Here is a 25,715-nt window from a genome sequence, read left to right on the forward strand (position 1 = left end):
AAGTGATAGAGGAGCACATGTTTTATGACGACTACCTGTGCCCATCATCTCCCAGGATTTTTTCTGATAAGAGTAGATCATCTTTTGCTCAAATTCTCTTTATGCCTGGATTCCAGCAATGTTTTTATTACTTAAAAAGAAGTTTAAAAACACATTATTCTGAGGGTTCAGAAGGAAGAGGTTTAAAATGTTCTCAAAGACTTAACCCACTTGAAAGCGTGCACCTGATCAAAATGGCAGCTGCTTCTGTGTACAGGCAGCTGAACTAGTCAGGAGGAGCAAAAGTAACTCTTAAGAAGTCATTTCAGGAGCTGGAGCAGTGGTTCTGAAACATCAGGGCAGCTAAGATCACCCTAGGAGATTGTTAATATGCCAGACCTTAGGTCCCCACCCACAGATAGCGTCTAGGGTGGGTCCCTGGCATCAGCCTTCTCAGTGAGCACCCTGGACCCTCTGGTGAGGTTGGTCCAGAGCACACTCAGAACTGTGATCTAGAATGTTGGCCTCAGCTTGAAAACAGCATTCATCTGAAAGCATGCTGTCCATCCTCAGAGAACGGAATGGGCCCCTACTTCCACCACTGGGCAACCGGGCCACGGAGGCTGAGGGCCGGGGACCTCTTTTACTTGGGGTCTTTGATAATGTCAGGAAGGAATTTGCTTAGAGGTGTCCCCCCAAGTGTGCAACGTAAATGAGAAGTTAGCACTAAATGCGGCTGGTACAGCCCCAAACAGGTACAGGGGGCTGAGCTGCACCAACCAAATCAGCTTAGTCCTTGGCCCACAGGGGGACTGGGATGAGGTGGTCTTTTAACATGATGCTGTTTTTAGTTACCAAGGAGTAGAACTTCGTTCACTTGTTATCAGTAAATCACTAATCGAACTGGGCTCTTTCTTTCTGTTCAAAACAAAGCCACAATTTGAGTTTTATAACGGGCATGGAGTGGGCATTATCTGTCAGCGGCTCAGGGAGCCTTAAAGACCTTATCTCCGACCTCTAAGGACTGGACTGTTTGATTCAGCTCAAGTTTGAGCGGCTGGTGGGGTGTTTTTCTTGGAGTGCACGTCCATGCCTGGCTTTATTTTCTTGCCCAAATAGATTGCCTGGCCCAGGCTGACATATCCTATGTGGCCTTTGCTTGTTGTTTCCTGGGTCTTTTTTTTTTTTTTTTTGCTGGGAAAGATTCTCCCTGAACTAACATCTATTACTAATCTTTCTCTTTCTCTTTTTTTTTCCCTCCCCAAAGCCCCAGTACATAGTTATATATTTTAGTTGTAAGTCCTTCTAGTTCTTCTATGTGAGCCGCCACCCCAGCATGGCTACTGACATATGAGTGGTGTGGTTCTGCGCCTGGGAACTAAACCTGGGCTGCCGAAGCAGAGTGCGTGGAACTTTAACCACTATGCCATCAGGGCTGGCTCTCCTGGGTCTTTTGATATTGTCAAATATGACCTTATGTCTCAGAATCATCAGTCACAGAAACTCAGAAATAAAAGAGATTGTATTATCTAGTTGCTGATCCAACATCCCAACTTACACATGGAGAAACTGAGGCCCAGAGAAGAGAAAGCAAGTCAGTGGCAGAAGGAGGACTTGAGCCCAACCCCCACTTGCCTCCATGGCAGGAATCACTAAGGATTCCCTTGCTCTTGGCACGTGTGCAAAGTTCTCTCTCCCATCCATCATATTAGAACAAAAGGAGGACTTTGCAAACAGCTTCATTAATGCTGATATGCCCACGTCTTTTGTTTAACCTTTCACTCCTACCCCTGCAAATTTCAATTTCCCATACTTGCCTGAGTCAGACGGGTGAAATAGTCACTGGCAGTGACCACCACTTTGAATTAGGTTTTAAGTGTTTGTTTTTGACAAGTCTGTTGACCTCAAGTTTAGAGGAAACACCATGTGGGGGACAAGGGCAGATGGGTGCCCTGCTCTTTGGAGCTCATCATCTACCTGAGAGGACAAGGTGGACGCCAAGAGAAAGGGCAGGGCTGTCCCTGCTTAGCTGCAAATGAGTGATACAGGCAGTACAAAGAGAGAAGGGGGCGAGAGCTCAGTGTAAGCAGTCAGGATGCCCTTCCTGGAAGAGGAGGTACTTATCTGGGCCATAAAGAATGGGTTGAGTTTGCCTGGTCCTTTCCAGAAATGAGTTAGGCATGGAGGTGGGAATTCTCAGGATACAGGGAACATGACTCAGTCTTACTAGAGAAGGACTTGGTGAAGACAGGGAAAAAGAGGGTGGGAAGGGAAGCAGTGCTGGTTTGCTCACAGTGGCTACCCATTAGTTCCTTGATTTAAAGTTACACTTGCCCCATTAGGTCCTAGAAACACAGGCCTAGTTAACCTGCCCTTACTTGTTTGTCCTTGTCTGTATCTGGGCCACGAGAATACGATTGGAGCTGTTGTTGGGGGGATTAAAAGAGATGGGGAGGGTCTGTTCCACGAGAGTACCTTTTGTGTCTTTTCTCCACAGTGGGACCCTGAAGATGTAAACCTCAAAGGGAACAAAGATGACGTGGAGAAGCTCAGATCCCAGGTGCACAGCTGCTCTATGAGGCCAGTGGACTTGACCTCTGATGAGTAACACTTTCTGGAGCCAGCTCATCAGTTCAGAGCCCTAGGCCAAGTGTTTGTCAGGAACTGAGCAGGGATAAACCTTCAGTGACACCTGTGGCAGGAATGTAAGCTTCTGCTGAGGCTGCCATGAAATTGAGGAACCAGGAGTTGTCACTGAGCCTGGCTGGTCTGAGCCATGGCTCAAAATGGAGCTAAGACTTTGTGTCCTGTGGACAGACCTAGACATGCCCAGAGTTTGTTCTGAAGATTAGAAGTTCACAGACCACTCTTGCTTTGAGATATAAACCTTCATCTAAGGGACATTGGACTCTCTTTTCCCTTTCCTTTTAGATTCAGCCATACTCTAAATATCTGGTGGGTGCCAGGAAGGAGTTCATCTACCAAACAGCTAATGTGCTTGGGTCTCAGTAGAGCCCCATTCTGCAAGACCTGGCCAAGCCTAGTTGATGAGAGGAGTGGGCCCATGTGCTGGGGGTCTGGGACACAATCACAGGTACTGATGGGACCTGGCTCCTGCCCTCTGGTCACCCACTTTTCTGTGGGAAGTTAGAGCTAGGACTGCTTGGTCAACCAGGTGTTTGTGAGATCATTGGTATTGCAAGGACAAGCAAAGCAAACTGCTCTGGGTACCAGGACTTGCTCCAACCTGGCAAGGTGTGTGCTGGGATGTGGTTTGCAGGTTAGGGGGACTGTCTGCTTCAGGAGGTGACTGAGAGCATGCAGAGGGTAAGAGGCATGGCAGGAGGTGTTCGATTCCAGCACAGCTGCCCCATTTTAGGATTATTTTGGTACTGTGATCGTGGGTGGAGGGAATGGGGCTAAGGTGGGAGGAACACTAGAGTGAATAAATCCTGATTGAGTGAATTGAAGTATTGCACTGTGAACACAGAGATCTGTCTGAATCCCAGCACAGCCACGGAAGTCTGCCACGAGAGGAACTGGGAGAAATGCCAAGAAACACAGCTCTGCTCCTGGCTGACCCCTGGCAGCCTGTGTGACTCAGCCGCTGCTGCCCAGTTTCTCCTAAGGGGTAGTGTTCGTCCCAGCAGCATGAAAAATGGGGAGCTTCCTGGAAGCAGGTTGGTTCTGCAGGTCTCTGCAGAGATCCCAATCCCCCAGGTGACCTCTGAGCTAGAAGTGAACTGCAAACCACCCTATTTATCCAACTGCTCTGGACCCCGGTTGTCTTGTAAAGGAGTTTGCTCAAGTCAGGTTTGCCTTGTAATCTTAACCACTGAAGCTGTACTTTGAGGGAAGATGAAGATTTGAGTTAGGGGGAGAACATTCCAGCAGATGAAACCACACAGAGGACTGGAAGCAGGGAAGGGCAGAATCTAGTCAAAGAAGGAGGAATCTAATGTGTCCAGAATGGGCAGTACAGTGTGCGCTATAAGGGGTGAGTAAAAAGGCTGGAAAGGAACCAGACTGTGGAGGCTAGGGAGTTGGTACTTAATTCTGTGGCTAACTGGTAGCCATTGGAAGATACCTGAGTAGGAAGATGACTGGCATGCCTCAGGTAGGCCACAGCTGATGGGTGAGTTTTACATCTCTATGCCCACAACTTTTCAGGAAGCAGAAATGTACAGTCTCTGCTATAGAATGAACATGGGGAACATGTTTAATCTGAGTAGTAACAGCAGGGCAGGAGGCAGGCTCATCTTTAGAAAGGCAGAAGGCATGGGAATAGGATGACATCTCTGGAGCTTGCCTTTAGCACATCCCCTCTCTCTCAAGGGGAGGCTGGCTTATGCTCCCCGGGGCACCAGAAATTAGTTGGATCCTGATGGAAATGGCTATTCACCCAAGAATATAAATTGATCTTGCTGGCTTTGAGTATCACAAACTACTTGAGTTCCAGATGTTGACTGTCTCCCTGGATCTCATCATCCCAGCCTCTTCCTTCACAAACCAGTTCCTATCATTGTGGTCCGAGCTTGTCTCAAAGCTGAATCCCACATCTCTTTATCCAGAGCAAACGATTAAACTGAGAATTTGGGAAGCAAAGTTTGGCCTCGTTGTTCAATGAGAATCTGCCTGTTATGCAAAGCTCTGGAACTCTGGAGTGTTTGTGAAGAGGTGCCAACCAAAATGCCTTTCTCCTAGTAGGAGTGTCCCGGGCCTCTGCTGCAGCTTCATCCCTAGTTGTTAGTCAGAACAGGAGGATAATGGGAGTTACCTGCCCTGAAGACTCACTGAGCAGTGCAAGGGGTTACCTACCCTGGGGAGAGGCTGGGAAACAATCTGTGTAATCATCCTCTCCTGCCCACTCATCTGGAAATGAGATGGTGTATTACAGTCTTAGCTGTGCTGCCTATTATCTCCATAGCTTGGAGCAGTTATCTAACCTTTGTGAACTCCTAAGGCTGACTGAGAATAATACCTACCTAGAAAGCTTGTTGTGGAGACTAAATGAATTAACATATGTGAAATGCACAACACAATACCTGACTCAAAACAGACACTGAAGAGGGATTAGTTTCCTTCCTCCCTGTACTTCCTGGCCACATATGCCCTGAAAGGCAGTTGGTAACCAAAGAATCAGACCCACAGATGGAAGGGACTTCAGAGGTTTGAATACCCTTGACAACCCCAATAAGTGATTATCCAGCCCCTGCTTAAGCTCCTCTGGAAAAAAAGGATTTCACCCATTTTATCTCCCAAAGAAGTCTTTATGATTTAGGAGAGCTCTGATCATTAAGATTTTCTTAACATCCTGTCTGGATCCTAAAGAACCAGTCCCCTTATCTCCCACCAGTACTTAGTATGATGAAGAGATTTCTGAGCATCATCTGATGCCACACTCACATCATGTTTGTTACAATAGGGTATGAGCTCCCACAGAGTAAGGAGAGGCACTGGGCCAAGGAGCATGGCTGGGCTCCAGTTCTCAGTTCTGATTCACCGTGAGCCTTGTCAAGTCATTTCCCTTTCTGGTCATGGTTTCTTCATCTGTAAAATGAAAGGCCAGATTTCTTTCATTTTTTCCCTTTTATGATAGTGCCAATGAATTTTTGTTTCCCACAGAAGACTGACATCTTTATCTCTCAAGGAAGAGACATTAAGACAAATTTCAGATATACTTTGAAAATCGGTTTCATTATATAATATATACTTCTTTCTGTTTGGATTTTACTATCCATTTAAAATAACATTTCCCTTTTATAAAGAAACTTGGGGCTGGCCCCGTGGCGTAGCGGTTAAGTGCATGCACTCCGCTGCTGGCAACTCGGGTTCGGATCCCGGGTGCGCACCGACGCACTGTTCATCAAGCCATGCTGTGGCAGCGTCCCATATAAAGTGGAGGAAGATGGGCACGGATGTTAGCCCAGGGCCAGTCTTCCTCAGCAAAAAGAAGGAGATTGGCATGGATGTTAGCTCAGGGCTGTTCTTCCTCAGGAAAAAAAAAAAAAAAAAACCGGGGCCAACCCCAGGGCATAGTGGTTAAGTGCACACGCTCTGCTGCTGGCGGCCCAGGTTCTGATCCCAGGCGCTCACCGATGCACCGCTTGTCAGACCATGCTGCGGCAGCGTCCCATATAAAGTAGAGGAAGATAGGCACAGATGTTAGCCCAGGGCCAGTCTTCCTCAGCAAAAAGAGGAGGATTGGCATGGATGTTAGCTCAGAGCTGATCTTCCTCACACACACAAAAAAAGAAACCAGTCTTTCCTGTAACATGAAGAAATCACAGCATTGGACCTTTTAAAATTTTGCAGATTCCTTCCAGTACTGTAAATCAAAAACTATTACAACACCTGTTTCCAAACTTGGGGATTCTGGTCACTTCATTCACTGTCTTCATTGAGAGGCTCTATTACTGGCAGTTTATTTTTGTCAAGCCTCATTCTTGCTAAACCATCTCTTATATTGAAGGATATATGAATATTTCCACAGTGAGAGAAAAAGAATCTGTACCAATTAAGGAAAAGAAGGACAGAGATGACTTAGGAGTGTCTCAAGACTAATTTCGCAGATTCTCTCCACCTCTTTTTCTGTCCCTTCTTGATCATCCTCCTCCACATTTTCCAAGTATGTGGGCATTGCTCTACTCTCTTCGAATTTACACTGTTTTTTACTGACGTTCAAGTTGATGCTTTGGCATAGGAGGCTCTGCCTTGAATGAACCTTGAATCAACCCAAAATTTGGTGCAATGTTGACTCTTCACTAAATCTACACATGCCTGTCCAGTATTACTCCAAAGGTCATCATCAGGTGAGAGGGACAATCTCAGAGAAGAGAGAAGTTCAAGGAATGGTGCTAAATCCAATGATTTAGAGAACATCTGATTTGCTTTTCCTTTACCTAACTCTGAAAGCCAAACAAGGCACGGGGCATCCAGGACTGCTGCTCTGGGGCCCAACACTTCGTTCAACAGCGAGTTAACTCCAAGTGCCTCCGTTCACCTGTCGCTTGGAGAACTCAGCATACCCTCTCGACTCCGTCGGAAATTTTCCACCAGCTGCCGGGATTGGCTGCAGAGGACCCGGCTCCTGTCTTCCTGGTCTTCAGCGGGGCCCAGTCCCTATCCGGGGTCAGGGGCGCTTGCCCCCTCTTCAACCTCCATTGGGCTCATCCACGACTGTCCCGGCGGGGCAGTAAGTGGCCTCTTCAAGCTGCGAGAGACGAGGGGGGGCCACTGTGGGCACCATTAGAATTGAATTCTGGCTGCTACTGCCCACCTTTTTCTCGGAGAAGCTGCCAACCCCTAGCATCTTACGGTCCATTCAAATCACCGCCCGGGGACTTCCGGGAAGACAGGAAATGCGCGGCTCTGCGCGTGCGCACAGCGCAGCCACCGCCTCACGCGAGTCGGGCGAGTCCCGCACCGCTGCCTCCGTGGGCGCCGCCGCGCGCAGTTTACCGTCTCCCGGCATCCGCGCTCAGCCTCGGGAGGGCTGCTGACAGCGGCTCCGAGTCTGCATTTCACAGCACCGCCTTTTTCGGGCGATAATTACAAGAAGATTTTACCATTTCTAGCATTTTTGAGACCGCTCAACATCCTTTATGGTGTGCTGTAAATCACTTTCTTTGTTTTCAAATACACTAAAAAAAATTTTTTTTTAAATAAAGATAGTGCAGGTACACGGTTTTTAAAGAGAGAATCAGATTGTGGCAAAAGGCTGATGAAGAAAAACAACAGTGCCCTGCTCCGCCCCTTCACCCCCGACCGTCCTGCTTCTCAGGCAACCACTCTTTTTTGGGGGGGCGGGGTCGACCAGTTTTAACCCTTTTGTTTGTTCTAGTAGTTTTCTCCATTCGGTTTGATTTCAAACATGCTTTCCAGCTATAAGGTTCTAAGATGACATTTTTTTTTTTTTCTTAGCTAGATTACCTCCAGCTTCCATAAGTACAGGCTAATGAGACACAGCAGCGAGGACAGGGCCACCTGTGTATGGAAAACTGTGTTAAGAACTATCTTCACATTTTCCAGGTCGCTGTGGAACCCATGGCGCCAGGGCGCCCTCCGCCACGCCGCTATTCCTGAGCCAGCTGCCGGCTTCTGAGTCCAGCCCTCTCCAACTCACATCTTCCTTCAGGGCAGCCCGGCAAGTTCCACTCCTCTGCTCTGGACTTGACCTTGCCATTCAGCGTTTTACCTCTCGTCCTGCACGTGTCCTAGCGCGTGGAGCATCTCTAGTTAAATGTGAGGGATTTTCTAAACCCACAGCTGGAACAAGGACCCTCATACACTGCAGCCGCCACCCTCTTTCCCACGGAGAGCCTGGTCACATGTGAAATAGCCATTCCATAGGCCTTTCCTTCTGACTAGCGATTGTGCTTTGTGGATGTTTACATCCTAAAGCTCTGATATATGTGATACCTGTTCAAAGATAGGCTCTTAGGCCCCGCCCCTGGTGATTTCCTAGATCTGGGCGGGGCCTGGAAATCTTTCCAAGCTCCTCAAGTGATTCTGTTACAGATGATCCAAGATAACTCTTGAGAAACACTGCCCTAAGGAAATTACTTTAAAAACTGGTCTATTTGTGTGAAATGTTCTCATAAAACTATTTAGCAAAAAAAAAAAAATGATAAGGCTCCAAAACCCCACTACTGGGAAAGATTAAACATTATACTTTAATGAAGAAATGATATTTTGCCATTAAACCTAAAAGATCATGGAACCATAGACTGAAGACCAGATCTGAATTACCTTGAAATCATCTAGTTCAGTGCCCAAGTGGCTTGCTCATTCTCCAACATGAATTCCCAGTTCTTACACAGTAGGAAAAATCTACAAAAGACAATGTCAAGTAGTAAAAGTAGAACACAAGAGTGCATGCCAATATTAGCAATTATTTTAAAAACATTGTTTACTAATAAGATCAGAAGAGTCTTATAAGTCATTATGAGACTTTCTACAGTAAAGGGGTTGTATGGATTCTTGTAGTAGTGGTTTCTTGACTATGGAAGCAGTTAAATACATACCCCAGTCAAAAAAAAAATCTCCCCCTAAATTCCCTTTTCTTTCAAGTTTGCAGCATAAACACCTTTTGTTCCGAGAGAAACCCCTTGGCTCAGGCAGCTGCTGTAGTTCCAGTTCATTGCCAATCACGTCCCCCAAGACCAGAGAAAGGCAGTGGTAGACCAGATAGAAACTACTCCCAAACCAGGGAAAACGGGCAGGAGAGAGCCCCTGAGGAAACAGGACAGCCAAGTTGCTAATTAAAAGCAAGGCAGGAAAATTAAAAGGACAGAATTTTTTTTAGAGTTCTTAGTATGAATAAGAGACGTATAAAAAAGAAAATATATAAGTAAATTTGTCATGGATATGTTTATGAATTTTATGCTTTTTAATGCTATTTGGTGCAGTATAAACTTTTTCAATAAGAATATATCTATTAGGGCCGGCCCCGTGGCTTAGCGGTTAAGTGCTCGCGCTCCGCTGCTGGCGGCCCGGGTTCGGATCCCGGGCGAGCACCGACGCACCACTTCTCCGGCCATGCTGAGGCCGCGTCCCACATACAGCAACTGGAATGGATGTGCAGCTACGACATACAACTATCTACTGGGGCTTTGGGGGAAAAATAAATAAATAAAATCTTTAAAAAAAAAAAAAAAAAAAAAAGAATATATCTATTATATAATTAGACAAAACAAACTAAAGGAAGTTATAAATACATATATGCTTCCCCAAATGAAATCCACATAAACATTGGAAAAAGGGAAATTCATAAGTGGCTGTACCACGTATTGGTGTATGTATTTTTATCTTGCTCTCTGTGTGTATGTAGAAATTATATTTCCTTTATACTTTTCAATATTTTACACTTTTCTATAATAAGCATGTATATCTTTTAAAATCAGATAAAAACAAACTGAAAAAGTGATCTACCATAATTATAATTGATAGGCAAAGACCTCAATGGTTGCTAAAAGCTTTGGGTGAAAGGTTATTGGGACTAGGATATTCATGCGATCTCAAAGTATCACCCCACAGATTACCTTATTAATTTTTTTTTCTTCCCCAAAGCCCCAGTAGATAGTTGTATATCATAGTTGCACACCCTTCTAGTTGCTGTATGTGGGACGTGGCCTCAGCATGGCCGGAGAAGCAGTGCGTCGGTGCACGCCCGGGATCCGAACCCGGGCCGCCAGTAGCGGAGCGCGCGCACTTAACAGCTAAGCCACCGGGCCAGCCCCAGATTACCTTATTAATTACACATGGAGATGGGTTTCTTTACAATGGTGAAATCTAGAGGGTATCACCTTAATCAAATAATCAAATTCACATCACCAAAATGGGATAAATTGACATCATGTGTCTCCTAATGTAATATCTTGAGCAGGATACAACATCACCTATGAAATATTCTTGCCAAGATATTTTAATTGGAGTATAATTTTGAGGAAACAATTAGACAAATCCAAATTGTGGGACATTCTACAAAATAACTACTTTGGATTTTTTTAAATGTCGATGTCATGAAAGACAAAAATAGAAAAAGACTAGAAAATTGTTCTAGTGTAAAGGAATCTAAAGGGAGGGATAAGAAGCTATATGGGATTCTTGGGACAACTGAGGAAATTTGAATATAGTCATGAGCCACATAACAACGTTTTGGTCAACAACAGACCACATATACAGCGATGGTTCCGTAAGATTAGTAGCATATAGCCTAGGTGTGTAGGAGGCTATACCATCTAGGTTTGTGTAAATACACTCTGTGATGTTTGCACAACTATGAAATCACCTAATGATGCATTTCTCACAACGTATCCCCATCGTTAAGAGACTCAAGACTCTATGTACAGTATATTAGCTAACATTTTTGTTTCATTTCTTGAGAGTGATAATAGTGTTATGCTTGTGTAGGAGAATGCCCTATTCTTAGGATATACATGCTAAACTATTTAGGAGAGAAGTGTTGACCTAAAACAAACAGCCAGTTATTTTACCAGCAGAATGGGCTTATTCAGGAAAAGAATTGCAATTCAGAACAGGCTGTCTATGGCAAAACAAAGTGCAGGCAAGTTCTAAGAAAGAAAGGAGAGAAATGTTCTTTTATGAAGTTGGGAGGGCTGTTGTAAAAGAAGAGTCCGTTGGAGGAGACTAGGAGTTCTAAGTGTGGTGGCTTTTCATTGGCTGAGTTATGTAAGTCTCTCATTGGCTGAGCTGTTGCTGGGCAAGGAGGAATTCCTTCCTTCCTTCTGCCGGGGTAGTAAATAGCATCACCTCCTGTGGGAGATGCAAGGTGCCTCTTTCCTGTTGGGGTCTATACTGCACATGGAGTGGCAAGTGCATGAAAGTTCTCTCTTCTGGCCTCTCGACTTCCTTTTAAATGAGGTTTCCATTTATTTATTTTCACAGAAGCATCACGATTTGGCAGCTTATTTTAAATGGTTCGACAGAAAAAGAAAGTCTATATGTTTCAGGTGTATATGTAAATGGAGAGAAAGAGATAAAGCAAATGTGATGAAATGGGAACCACTGGTGAATTTAGGTGACTGGTATAAGTATGTCCATTGTATTATTCTTTCAACTTTTCTGTAGGTTTGAAGTTTTTCGGAGTAAAAAGTTGGGGGAGAAAGTACAGGAGTCAAGACTCTCGCAGTCAGCTCCAGTGTGAGATGGCTCTCCATCACACTTGCGGGGAGAGGACCCTGAAATCCTAGGGCTTTGTGAAGGAAACAACTGAACTACTAGGGACTGCTGTTCTAGTAGCTTCTCAGTGTGGCTGGATTCTGAGCTGGCTAATTGTGGGATGATGTCAGGCCACAAAGGGCAGACAGCTTCCAGTTTTTCTGGTACTGAGAAAAAAATAGGCCCTCTATCTTAGACAGCCTTGATAAGGCGCCTCCATGGATATGAGTAATGGTCAGACCCAAGGGATGAACTGGGGCTAAGAAAGCTAGACAATGGAAAGCCTGGAGCACCGTGACAAGGAAATTCTTCCCCTGAATTGCCTTTTCCTATTGAGATAAGATAGGACACAATAAAGCGCCAGGCTCAGAAGTGCTGCCACCAATCCCAGCGGGAGCAGCCGGCACTCGGGCCTGAGCTGAAGCACGTGAGTGCCTGGGCTGTCAGCACCTGGCTGGTCTCCAGAGGGCTTGCTCTGGCCTGCCATACATGGGAGTCAGTTGTTGACCTCAGACCCAGAAGGCCTGGGATGGTCCTGATCCCGCCACTCACCGGCTGTGACACTGATTCCCTTTGTTTGTTCACAAAAAATATTGACTCCTCTCCTACCTGCCTTATTGATGGGCTGCAAAAACTGAAAACAAACCAAGGGTCTTTTCAACCCCTAAAGGCCATCAAGACATCAGGTATTATCATTACCTCCGACGCATGAAGCAGTTCGTTTTGTAGCTTGCACTTTTTTTAGGTCCAACTCACCTGGATGTCTTTTAGGCCCTGAGTGCATTTTTATTGTGAAGTTGTGTGAGTAAAGCCCTTGAACTTCTGCGGAGGCAGGATTGAGATACTTGGAGATTCTCCACTTTGTCCTGAGGAAGCAGAGAGCGGCAGAGGATGTTATCCTTTTGATATACCTGAACCGGGAAATACATCCCCATAGGCCAGCGGTGACTCACCTACGCTGTCGGGAGTGAGTCAGTGTCCCAGCTGAGCTGGCACTGGCAGCCCTCTGCTGCAAGGGAGGGGAGCGGGCCTTGACTCAGCCCAGGATGTCGGCCCTGGAGGCTCAGGGCGGTAGCGCAGAGCTGACAGAACGGAAAGGGAACAATGCCTTTCGCTGGTCTTGGGGAGGAGAGGATTGAGCTAGTGGGTATGTGCTACAGAGAGAGTTGAACTCAGTGTAAGGGAGAACTTTCATTTGGCCCTATCCAAGCTGCAAGCATTGCGGGGAGCTCCCATTACTAGAGTTATGCCAACACAGCTCCATCCCCTCTCTGCCAGGAAGTTGTGGAGAAGATGTACCATTGTGAGAGTTGGATCACATGATATGCCAGGGCTCTTCCAACCTTAAAAATCCAAGCTATTTTTGCCTAGCAATGAATTTGGATTAACCCACCCGCTGCTTACTAGCCATGTGACCCTGGACCTGTTTATTAGCTTTCTGAGCCTGAGTTTTCTCTGCTGTGAAATGAGATTATTCACGTCTACCCTACTCATCTCATAGGATTGCTATAAGCATCAACAAAAATAAGAAATGGTTCCTGGGGAAACCATAAATGTTCTCACCTCTCTCTCTCAGTACTCTGTGCCCACAGTTCCAGAGCGACCAGGTCAGTGCCTGGTCTGGCTGTACCCAGGGGTCAGAGCAAAGGTCACATGTTCTCAAGGGGTCAACACTAAAGCAGATTTCGCTGGCCATCCTCCATCCATGTTACCCCTTTGCCCTTTTTGTCTTCTCTGTCCCTCTCTCTTTACTCCTCCCTTCTTCTTTTCCCTTATGTTCAACAGCTAGCACTTTCTGAGAGGTTACTATTTCCCAGGCACCCTGCTGGGCTGGGCCTGGCGGGGGCAGGGGTGGGGGAAGTGGAAGAGAAAGGTGTAAATAACACCCAGTCCTGAAAGGTGGTGGGAGAGCACAGGGAAGGGATGTGGTGAGCGGTGCTCTGAGTGAGGTTTGTGCTGCGGGCTCCCACGGTGGCAGTCCTTTGAGGAGGGCGAGGCAGGAGGAGGGGACGCTGAACAGCGGAGGTGTTTACTAAGAGTAAGACGTTTGTGCCTGCCTTTGAAGAACAGATAATGATTTGCCAAGTAGAGAAGGCAAGGGGAGGGCAGGAACAACGAGCACATGGAGCTTTGCTTCTCTGCCCAGGTCCTTCACAGCTCCTTCGCCCTGGTCAGCTCCCCCAGGCAGCTTCTTTCTAAGCGAGAGGAGCCGAAAACTAGAACCAGTTCCTAGAAACACTGCTGCCTCCTCATTTGGGGCTGTGAAATATGACTATGAAATAAAGGCAGTAATTCTCGACCCTGGCTGTGCACCAGAATCACCTGTGGTTTGTTTTTGGTTTTGTTTTATTTCCGATTTCCCGGCCTCACCCTTCATGTATTCTGATTCCACAAATCTGGGGTGGGGCTTGTTATGATCTGCTTTCACAAATTTGGAGGTAGAAATATTGTCTTACCATCTTTGTTTTTCCAGTTCCTCACTAAAGAGTGCACATGTCCTGTTGCAGGAAGCCTGGCATCCCCTAGTGAAGCTTTCCACTAGCTTCAGTTTTTTGAGAACCCTAAAGGCTTAGAAGTTCCAAAAAAGTGAAGGAGCTGCAGTTTAGGTGGGATGAGTCCAGTTTTCATTCCCAGAGGGGAGAGAATGGACGATGAGCAGTCCACAACTTATCTTCCCTGTGCCTCGCTTTCCTCATCTGTGAAATGGGAGTAAAACCAGTTCCCATCTCATCAGACTGTGGTGAAGACTAAACGAGCACAGAGAACATAAGAGTGCACAGTAAGTGCCCAATAAATTATGGCTATTGTTATGGAGGCAGCAGTGCCTAATGGTTAGGGATGTGGGCTCTGGAGCCAGACTGCGTGGTTCACAGCGTGGCAGCGACTCTCTAATTGTATAACCTCCGTGCCTCAGTTTCCCTATCTGTACAGTGGGGGTGATAATGACTCTCTCACAGAACTGCTATTAATTGTTATTAAATGAATCAATAAGTGTAAGGCACTTAGATCAATCTTAGGCAAATAACACCAAAGAAATATTAACACTTATCATTACTTCTGCTGTGACTTCTCACAGCCCCATGGTGTCACTGTTGGATGCTGGTCCTACCCCGTCCTCAGCTGGTGCCCACCAGATGCTCCTAGAAGCCTTTCATGCCCAGCTGTGGCCCTTGGAGAAGGGACCACTACCTCCCCCTTTGCTAACCTTGGCCAAGGGTACCCCGACGTGGTCTCCTAATATAGCAGTTCGTCTACTCAGCCTCCTCCCAGGACACCAGCTGGCTCTGGGTGCTGAGTCACACTCAGTTCCAGCCCCACAGGCTGATGGGACCAGAATCTCCACTCTCCCGCTTACTCACCCCAGAGATCCACCCTAGGGTCTGCAGCTTCCCTTTGACCATCTTATAGCTTAAATGGCCTGAGGGTCTTTCCCCAGACAGTGAGGCTACTATTTTAAAGCAAGTTACCAGGGTAAGTCCTGGGGTCCCCACACCCCACTTTGTTCAGAAGGCTCTCTGTCCTCTGTGGCACCAACTGATTGACCCTCATTAGGGAGATTTCCCAAGAGATTACCTGGTGCCAACACGTACCCTCGAGCTGGAACCACTGCTGGCGATTCCAAGGTGGTTTTTTGCTTCTTAGAGAAGAGGTGGAAAAACCCACACATCTCATCTCTGCGTGGAAACCATATTATGTGTAATTTTTAAAAATACCACGCATGACTCTAATATGCTGCCAGGGTAGAGAATCACTGAAGTAAGTAGACTGAGACCTGAAGGTTATTAAAACTCACCTGTACACGTGGGAGGCTGTGTGCTTCTTCCCCGGAGGCTGCCATCCCTTAGAACATTTTGATCCTAGAATATTGGAGCAAAATCTGTGCTTAGAGATCAGCTGGCTCAATGATTCCCCAACTCAGTGTGCAGCCGAATCCCTGGAGTGGGGTGCTTATCACACAGATTCTCGAGTCTTGCTGATTCAGGAGGTCTAGGGGTAGAGGAGTGGGGAGGAATCCAAAATCCCAGTGAGATGCCACGGGAAGGGACCCATGGGGAGGGTGTGGGCAAAGTGGATGAGGGCTGCCCACACAGTTGTTCCTAAGCAAGGAGTTATGAGAGGCAAGGGTGGCATGTAATTTATTTTTTGTTGTTGTCGAGGAAGATTGGCCCTGAGCTGACTTCTGTGCCCATCTTCCTCTATTTTGTATGCGGGACACCGCCACAGCATGGCTTAATGAGCGCTGCGTAGGTCCACGCCCAGGCTCCGAACCTGTGAACCCCAGGCTGCCGAAGTAGAGCACGCAAACTTAACCATTACGCCACCGGGCCGGCCAAGGGTGGCATCTTAGGTAGGATCAGACGTGAGGGAGTTGTCATCAGAAGCTGGAAACAAACTGTAGTTCTCAAAATTAAATCTCAAATCTCTTGCTCAATAATATATCCCCTATCTGGCTCTCAGGGTGTATTTTCAGCTAAAAGAAAGTGTGTGTCCTCAGCAGGAATCCCAATATCAGAACCCTCTGTGGGAGCGGAGGTGAACCCCTGGGAATGCAAGCTGGGAAGACAATTGCTGCCCACAGTCAGTGAGGAAAGCCTTGGGCTCCGATGACCTCATGGCTCTTTTCTGTCGCCGGTGACTGGACACTCCCTTCCCCTCTGCCCACCTCCACCCACAGGCGTATCAGACGGATGACCACATGAGCACAGGGGAAAAGTGTTCCCTTTCGATAACACACATTCTCACGTGCAGCGGCCGCCACCAGCCTCATCTCCTGAATGTCCTGTGAGGTCAGGCTGAGCAAGCCTGAGGGGTTCAGCAGGAGCACTCCCCAGAGACGCAGGAATTGTTGAAGAGTTGCGTAAGGGCAAATGCCTGGTCACGCCTTGAATTCTTTGTGTGAAACCTTTAGCTCGGACAGATCAGGTCACATTTGCCCCATGGATCACTGCACGTGGTTTTGTTTTTCTGAGCAGTGTTCACTGTGAGAAGTAAAAGAACAGTTCCATCTCTCCCCAGAGGACTCAGCAAGGCGGCCCATCCAGCCGTGAAGTTGGTAATTGGTGAATCAAACTACGCTCAAATGCTACCGCCTCCAGGGCCCCCACCTCAGAAGGAGTCTCTCCCACCTCTCTGCATTCCAGCAGTGACCCTAAGGTGTCTCCTCACCCCTGAAGAACTCAGTTAGTGATAAAGAACTCAGGTGGTGTGACCAGAGCCTCTGGGTATCAGCATTCTCAATGAAATGCCAGAGGTTCACCAAAAAAAGTCCTTTCCACACATTATCAAATTCTCAAACCTCTGACCGCTCCCCAACCTTCCCTGGCCTCCCACTTGGCTAAATATTTGGAAGCTGAAACAATAGCCTTACTGAAGCAGTGGTGGGCAATTGCTGGAAAGTCATGTGATTGTCCGAATTGAACCAATTTGTCAAAGACCATTTTCCTTTCACTCATCACCTCCCCCACAGTCCACGATAAGATAGGGTCCCCAGAGCACAATATTCGTTTCCTGAGATACAATGCAGAGCCTCCTGAGAAAAGAAACAAAAGTGAGGCTAATTTTGGCTATTCTGGGACTAAAGAAAAGCAGGCAGGCAGGCCCTGTCCAGCTCAAGGAAGTCAGGGTGGGCCTTGGTTCGTTGCTCCGGGGTATCTCCTCAGATCACCAGGGGATTTGGAAAACAATGCCAGGGGGAGGGGGAGATGGGAACAGAGTCTTGGCCCTGTCTGCAGTGACCTAAGCCTTGTCCGGGCTCTGAAGAGGTCTCTAAAATGACAGCCCATGTCTTCAGATTTGAATTTTTTAAATTGTAAACTCCTCACCAATCCTCCCCAAGTAAATTATTAATGAATTAAGATTCGGGGATTCCTTACAGACCCAACAGTGGCCCTCATGCTCTTCAGGCCTCTGTGAAGCCCCTGTAGTTGTAGGCTAATGTTGTGACGTGCATCTGCACCATTGTTTCCTGGGGCGAGGGTCCTTGGCTTTCCTTTGATTCTCAAAGGGATCTGCCATGCAAAAAAGATGTGCCCCTTTAGAAGGAGTGTCGTGTCCCCCCCCCCCCCCCCACCGCCAGGCAGAGCTCCTGTCCTTTATGGCAATGCTGGTCAAGTTTCAATGTGCATTAGAATTAGCTGGGTATCATGTTAGAGTGTAGATTCTGATTCAGTAGGTCTGGGGGTGGGGCTCAAGAGTCTGCATTTCTGATGCTGAGGCGGCTGGTCCCACCACACTTGCAAGTAGCAAAGCCTGATGGCAAGCAGGGATTCTCTCATCCCAAACCTGGATTGTGGCCACAGCCTCCTAATGGATCTCTAGTCCACCCTCTCTATGGCCACCAAGTGACCTCAATGCACAATTCTAATCATGTTCTTCCCCCTCCTTAAAACCTTCTGTGTCTACTCTGGCCTCTATGTTAAATAAAGACGCCTCAGAATCTATAAACAAAATGTCCCACGCCTTGTCTTCGTCCCGTCTTTGCTCCCATTGTGTCACTGTATGAGCACCCAATTCCATTCATGCTGGACTACATAGGAGCAAGGACTGGCGGAGAGTCAGACCAATGTCTGAATCCTGTTCCTGCCGGTTAGCAGCTTTGTGACCCTCTGAACTCCAGTTTGTTCATATGTAGAATGGGAACAAAAATACCTCTCTCACGGAGTTATGAGCAAATGAGATAGTGTACGGAAAGCATTTAGCACAGTGCCTGCACATGGCGAGCCTCGGTAAGCAACAGCTGTTGTGACTTAATCACAACGTGCCCTAGAGTTTCCATTTGTCACAAGAGTCCCTGCTTGGATTATTCTCCCAGTTCCCCTTCTCTGCCTGCCTCAAATGCCACCTCTTCCTCAAATCCTTCCTGGTCTCCCCCAATCACCATCCAGTCTTGCACCTCAATTGTAACACCGTGGGTGACTTCTTTCTATACCCTGCCTACAGCAATGCCCAGCATGGTTTGGGGCACATATTAATCATAGTCACTAGCAAAATTTTATGAAACTGAATTGTTTTCTTATTTCTTCTTGTTGAGAATGTATAATACATACATACTCCTTAGCTACAATGAATATATATGTATTATCCTATAATTGGAGAGGTTTGTTTGGTTATTTCTCCCCCCCAATTAATTTAATCCTCAGTAATATCTATTACTTCTGCCCTGAAAAGTTGCAGATCTCAAGAAAGTGTGGGATTCACATGGGCATTACCTTATATTTGAATCAATTCACTCAACAAATATTTAGGGACATCTTCCATGTACCAGGCACAATGAATGATAGTAGCGAAGATCATCACATTTGCTTGGCAACAACACAGGTGCACGTAGCCTTCCTTATGGAGGCGTTGGCTCTGGGACAGCTTCTGCCACTCAGGAGAGGACAAGGTCTATGCTGAAGCCTCCCTCGGTAAGCCCCATTGTATGCCCTCAGGGAGCCCATAAATACCAGGGATGCACCACTGGAGACCTAGGCAAAGATCCCTTGAAGCTATTTTCCAACTCCAAAGTGGTTTGGGCAGAATATTCTAATCCTCTGAAAAATCCATCCTTTGAGTATTTATACTTCTACCCAAGCCTTAATTCCCTCATAATAAAGGCTCTCACTCATGCAGTCTTCACAGTTTACAAGGCTTGGGTGATCTTAGTCACATTAATGAAAGTGATCTTAGTGACAACCTTGAGAGGTAGACAGGGCAGGGTTCTAGATCCCCAGTTCAAAGTTGAGATGCCAAAAGCTCAGAGGAATTAAGAGATGGACCTGAGGTCTTGCAGCAAGGAAATCAAACACTCAAAAACTGAATCCAGACCTACCGACTACTGGTCCAGCAATTCTTTCTGTTGTGACAGGATCTTGGGTCTCTTAGCTGGAAAAGAAGAAGCAGGATATCAAAACAACCCCCTGCTACTTACTGTCAGTGCATTTCCTGAAAGGGAAGAGAGGACCAGGTGAGGTCTTCCGGCTGTGGGAGACATGGGGCTGGAGGGAGTGTAGGCCTTCCAAGTGTCAATTAGAAGGAGGGGGAGCTCGAACTTTGAAGATGGGCCTCAGACTGCCTCCTGGCCTTTCTCCCTTGCTCTGAACTCCACAGACTGCCTTGAAGCCTATTGGGACTTCTTGGTCTGCTGGGAAAGAACCTTGGCTTGGCCACATGGGCCAAGGCAGGGAGAGAACCAACAAGCATTCCTCTCAGAAGTCAAGCGAGCTGAAGTGGGAACAGATTTTCTTGGTGGATGTGACTTTTTCTGGCTACTTCCCATGAGTTGTCTCTCAACTTTCACCCAAGCTGTATTTGGTGGGAATTAGGGGTCCCCTGTCCAGCTTGATAGTAGCACCTGTGATCAGTGAGATCGCCACAGGAGGATGACTCACAGAAAGTGAATCAGTGTGGGGTCCAACTGCCCTCCCCAGGTGGAGATGTCCCTCCATTGCTACCTTTAGGATGGGGGATGATTTTTATTGAGGAAATCCAAGAGTTTCCATTGATAGAGAAGATATAGAGATCTCCATAAGTAACTTCTAGAACTTTTCAAGGATTGGGGTTCACAAGCTTTGAGATACAGTCCTGGCTCTGCTACCAACTAAGAGAGAGTTTGGGTCAGTGCCTAGACCTGAACCTCTCTCTGCTGAGAGTTATAAATCGGGAAGGGTTAAGTGATTTCAGCCTTGGAATGCACATTCTAATCACCTGGGGGAGGTTTTAAAAAAATACCTAAGAGGGGGTCGTACGCTCAGATTCTTATTCAGTTGGTCTGGGTGAGGCAGGGGAGTCGTATTTTTTTACAAGCTCTCCCAGGTAATTGATTACATAGTCAAGATGAAGAAACAGGATGGGTTAATATCTGAGCTCTCCTGAAAAGCTGGGTGAGAACCCGGGTGCCCACCTGGTCCACATGCCACAATGCAGCATCATGTGGCCACTCTAGCCTTTAGACTCAAGGCCATGAAAGACCACAGAGTAGATAGCACTCTCCAGAAGCCACCACCAAAAAATGGTCCCTCACTTTTTTTTTTTTTTTTGTGAGGAAGATCAGCCCTGAGCTAACATCCATGCTAATCCTCCTCTCTTTGCTGAGGAAGACCGGCTCTGAGCTAACATCTAATGCCAATCCTCCTTCTTTTTTTCCCCAAAGCCCCAGTAGATAGTTGTATGTCATAGTTGCACATCCTTCTAGTTGCTGTATGTGGGACGCGGCCTCAGCATGGCCAGAGATGCGGTGCGTCGGTGTGCACCCGGGATCTGAACCCAGGCCGCCAGCAGCGGAGCGCACACGCTTAACCACTAAGCCACGGGGCCGGCCCCAAGTCCCTCATTTTAAAGTAGCAGTCCCCCTGGGGAGTGATGTTCCAGGCACACAGCAAGGCAGAGGAAGCAGGTGTCCTGGCTTCCAGCTCCCGAGCCGGTGGCCCTGTCTCAATGCCACACAGCACTGGAGGAAGCCAGAGGAATTACTGGAGAGGAAAATAACACTTTTGCCCAAAGTTGCCCCAGTAAGTCTTTCACCTAATGGTGTTTTGGCGTTCAGTGAATATTTACTCATTCCTTCTGCACTTAACAACAAGCCCCAGAGAAGCAGGTTATTACGTCCACAGATGAAGAAACTACAGGTGGAAAGGCTGAGACTTACCCTGGTCACACAGCACAATAACAGCAGAGGCTGTATGATAAAAACAGAAGCCCTCGTTTTCTGGGGGGGAGATCTCGTCCTTTTCACCATTTTCAGAAGCAGCTGTTCAGAAGCAGCAGGTCTCAGCTGCAGCGAGCTCCACTGAGAACAGGGCACACCTGTCTGAGGCACTCCTGCCCTCTCCACATCCCAGGAAGAAGAGAAAGCACATTCTAGGCAACACTTCTCTAGTGGGGCAGCTCTGCACTGTGCTTGTGGCACCTCAGTATCTCTTATGTGCTTACCAAGCCCTTTCACATCTTGTCCACTGGTTTCCCTGCCCTTGTGTTCAGGCACAAGCTATCTCAGCTGTCGCCAGCTGCATTATTCCATCTGGGATGGCAAAATGCCAGGAAAGCTCCCACCAGGGGTGGAGGAGGTGATGAGCAGGAAAAAGGTGAGGCTTTCAGTTGTCCTGTGGGTGAGTAGAGCAGCTGCGGAGGTACTCTGGCATTAGACCACAGTGTGCCCAAGTGGAAACTCCTGTGGGCTCCTGCAGAGCATTGCCTATCCCCACACATACGTATTTATGGCTTTCAGCTTACGAAGGGTGAGAAGACTGTTTTCATCCAAATCCACTGTCATGCAGATTCCTCTTTAGCTTTGCTCAGTGGAGAAGCATTTTTGAAGCCCTGCTGTAGTTTCACTACCTCTTCCCTCTCAGCTCTAAATTCATTAGCAGACACAGACAATGTACATCCGGAAACTGTGCATCCCATAAACACGGAATAAGAACAGAGTTTGTCCAGCCCAGCAAAGGGGCTTAGTGTGGCTTTGCATTGAAGGTCTCAGCTGATGCTTCCCTTTCAGGAAACTGTAATCTCTCCATCTACGGAAGGTTAGTCGGGTTGATGAAAAATCTGATAGACCAAGAACACCATCTATAGACTCCTTGGCTGGAATAGCCAGCACATTGGACCCTCTCAGTTAGGTGTGGGTCTCTGCCAGCCGCCGGCCCTTCATCACACTGTCAGTGCTGCTCCAATCTGGCTTTAACTGACCTCTGTCATGCCACGTGTGGCAGCCAGCCTCCAAGGTGGCCCCGATGATCCTCATCTCTTGGTATTCACACCCGGTATGGTCCCCTCGCACAATGAAGAGGGCTGATCCACGGCATCATAGGATATTGCAGACCTGATGGTGTGTGGCTTCCTAGATGACATCATTAACAAAAATTGCAGCTTCCACCTTGGGCCCTTGAATTGCTCACAAGTGCCACATTGTGAGGACATTTAAGCAACATGAGACCGTGTTGGGGGGGACCAACTTCCACTGTGAACTTGCCAGGCGCATGAATGAACTGTGTCTAGAAGTGGATCCTCCAGTCCCAGTTAAGCCTTCAGATGATTCTAGTTCCTCAGCATTTGAGTCTTTAGCTGAGGCCCTAGTCATCATGGGGCAAAGATAAGCTGTCCCCACGGTGCCCTGTCTGAATTCTTGACCCAAAAAAAATAACGGGATAATAAGTCATTGTTATTTTCTGCCACTCAGTTGTGGGTGTGATTTGTAACGCAGCAATAGATGACTCCAACCTAGTTGTGTATGGATATGAGCCATCACAAAATTGTATCTGCAAAACCCATTGCATTTTATACAGCAATCATCCAAAGCTGGATTCTTCTACACCTACCTTCTAAATTGCCTTCATGTAGTCTTGAGTATTCATAATAGAGGTGGGTCCTCCACCTGCAAGTACCAAGAAAGGCTCGAATGCACCTTGCTCATGGAGGGAACCATACAAAGTCCACTAAAGTCACCCTCACTTGAACAAGCAGTCAACGCTCTCCCCTCCTCCCACCAAAACTATCTCAGCCCCTGGGAATCTGAGTTTGGTCTCTACCACTCCTTTAGAATCATCCTTTCCTCAATAATCAGGGGCCTCCTCATCTCTAAGTCCAGGAGCTTAAGTTCTAGTTCTCCTAGACCTTCTTGATTAACCCTCCGGATACCAACCTCCCTTTGTTCCTCTTTGGTCCACCTACTGCTTCCTCCATTTTACTGGCAAATCTTCCCCCTCAACCCCTTTTCATCCTGGCTTCTCTCAAGAATCAGCCTTTTTCTCTAATTAAAGAGAAATAGGCTGCCTTGGGAGGCAATGAGTTTCCCGCTCCTGTAGGTGTTAGTAGATACAGAGAGACCATCTAGTGTAGGGTGGAAAGGGGCGGGGGGCAGAGATTCCAGCAGTGATCTCTTAGTCACTATTCAACAATGCAAATCTGTGATTATTGAAAGACATAGATGCGAAGATAACTTTAAGAATATTTGGAACTGGACTATTATAATCCCAGAATTCAAACTCATCATAGAGAGTCAAAGCTGGGCGGGATCTTTGAAATCATCTACATGGTCTCATCTACTCTAAAATTTCAACTCTCTCTGTAGAGATGACTCCCATTGTTTTCTCATGACTAGACCTGTTTTCTAAGAACTAGTCCCAAGTTCCCTCCAGGAACCTATACATGCCCTGACATGTATCCCATGCCTCACAAACTCAGGCTGGCTAAATCAGATGCACTTCTCTTCTCCTCAAAACCTACTCATTTCCTGACTTCCTTATCTCAGTTGAGCACAGTATCCTCTGGTCAGGTCTCCAAGGTAAAACCTTGGACTCATTATTATCTCTTTTCCCTGTCCTCCAAATCTGTATTTTATCAGTTTCTAAGACTTATCCATTCTTTCTCCTTAGTGTCCTTCTCATTCTTCCCTCTGTATTAGTCAGGTTCTCCAGAGAAGCAGAGCCAATAAACTATATATATGATTTATTATAAGGATTTAGCTCACAGTATTATTGAAGCTGGCAAGTCCCAGGATCTGCAAGTTAGAGACCCAGGGGAGTCAATGGTATAGTTTTAATCAGATCCAGGAGAACCGATGGTGTAGTTCCTGTTTGAAGGCTTGCAGCCTTGACGCCCAGGAAGAGCCAGTGTTTCAGTTTGGGCCTAAAGGCACAAAAAAGGTCAATGTCCCAGTTTGAAGGCAATCAGGAGGGTAGAATTCTCTATTATTTGAGGGAGGGTCAGCCTTTTTGTTCTATTGAGGCCTTCAACTGATTGGATGAGGCCCACCCACATTAGAAAGGGCAATCGGCTTTACTTAGTCTACAGATTTAAATGTTAATCTCATCCAAAAATATCCTCACAGAAACACCCAGAATAATGTGCACCCCATGGCACAGTCAAGTTGACACATAAAATTAACCATCCTCCCCAGGTTCACTCAACCCATCCTCACAGCCTCTGCCCTAGTTTGGGCCTGTATTAATTTGCTACCCCTGCCACCACTCTTAGGCTCTCAGCCTACAACTAAACTCAAGTCCCAGTGGGCTCCAAGTGAAGTACAAAGTGTGACCCATGAGGAGATACACTACACTCCAAAAAAACTGCATGATTTTTCCAATTCATACATATAGAGATATCGGGAAAATGTGTAGAATGGATCTTAAAAGTATAGGATCAGACAAGATCCTATAGTTGGATCAGACAAGATTTATTGATATGGGCCTGCTCAGGAGAGATTCTGAGTTCAAAGTTTTAGACTGAGGGGTTAGAAAGGTCTCTGATAGTTTGGTTGGTTGTCAAAAAAAATGGCCCCAAAGGTGGCCTGCCCAAAATGAAGTTAAATGCCAGAACTGCTTTGGTATATTGTAGAGGAAGGTATCTAAAAGTTTAAGAAGACTGGAATGTTAGAGTGGATTTATCATGTAACCTGCTCACAAACCTTGGGAGGTTCAAGAAAACACACCTTTCAACATGACTGTGAGAAATAAATTTGTGAGGGGAGCCTCAGCACCTTGAAGAGCTCTGTGGTCACTTTCTCTATAGGTCAAAAATTACGGTAAAACTGCAATCACCAAAGTAGGATCCCTAATGCAATGGGAATAATGGGATCCCAGAGTGGCAGGGACCAAGGGAAAGCACTTAATCACCAAAGACAAGACGGGTGTGGTTACCATAATAGACAGCTGAGCCAAAGCATTAATCACAATAGTCTGACTGGCAGAAACCTATGGTATTGGATAGTAGGTCACGGACCCTTTGGGAAAGACTGAGAAAGATTCACAGTATAAAATTTTGGCAGTGTAGCAGGGTCCTTTCTCAAGGAGACCTGGACTCCATTTTATTCAAGGGGTTCTTGGTCTGTAAACAGGCTCAAGTCTGGAAATTGATTGAAGGGCCATCATGACTCTATTTTGGTGATCCAAGATATACTTCTGTTCACTCAACCTAGAACTCTTATGTTTATACAGAGAAAAAAGGTCTATGCTGATTCATGGGCTGTGGTCAATGCTTTGGTTGGATGGTCAGGGACTTGACAGGAACATTATTGGAAAGTTGGTGACAAGGAGGTCTGGGGAAGAGATAAGTTTATAGACCACTCTGGATGGGCAAAA

The 25,715-nt window shown here is 46.7% G+C and overlaps 1 protein-coding gene across 4 annotated transcripts in view; it reads left to right on the forward strand.

Moving 5' to 3' along the window:
- Window positions 1-9,371, forward strand: part of TMEM44 (transmembrane protein 44) — a 37,311-nt gene extending 27,940 nt beyond the window's left edge. For 2 of the 4 annotated variants that reach the window (XM_014783073.2, XM_014783074.2), the window contains one exon: window positions 2,477-2,880. In XM_014783073.2, the coding sequence (XP_014638559.2) occupies window positions 2,477-2,587 (111 nt within the window). In that variant the 3' untranslated portion in view covers window positions 2,588-2,880. Of the gene's footprint in view, window positions 1-2,476; window positions 2,881-8,010 lie in introns of those variants that run through there. The other 2 variants (XM_087439836.1, XM_087439834.1) reach the window with 2 other exon arrangements.
- Window positions 9,372-25,715: the final 16,344 nt, after the last annotated feature.

Source organism: Ceratotherium simum, chromosome 15 (assembly GCF_057802395.1).
Source record: "Ceratotherium simum simum isolate JZ-2026a chromosome 15, ASM5780239v1, whole genome shotgun sequence".
NCBI lineage: Eukaryota > Metazoa > Chordata > Mammalia > Perissodactyla > Rhinocerotidae > Ceratotherium > Ceratotherium simum.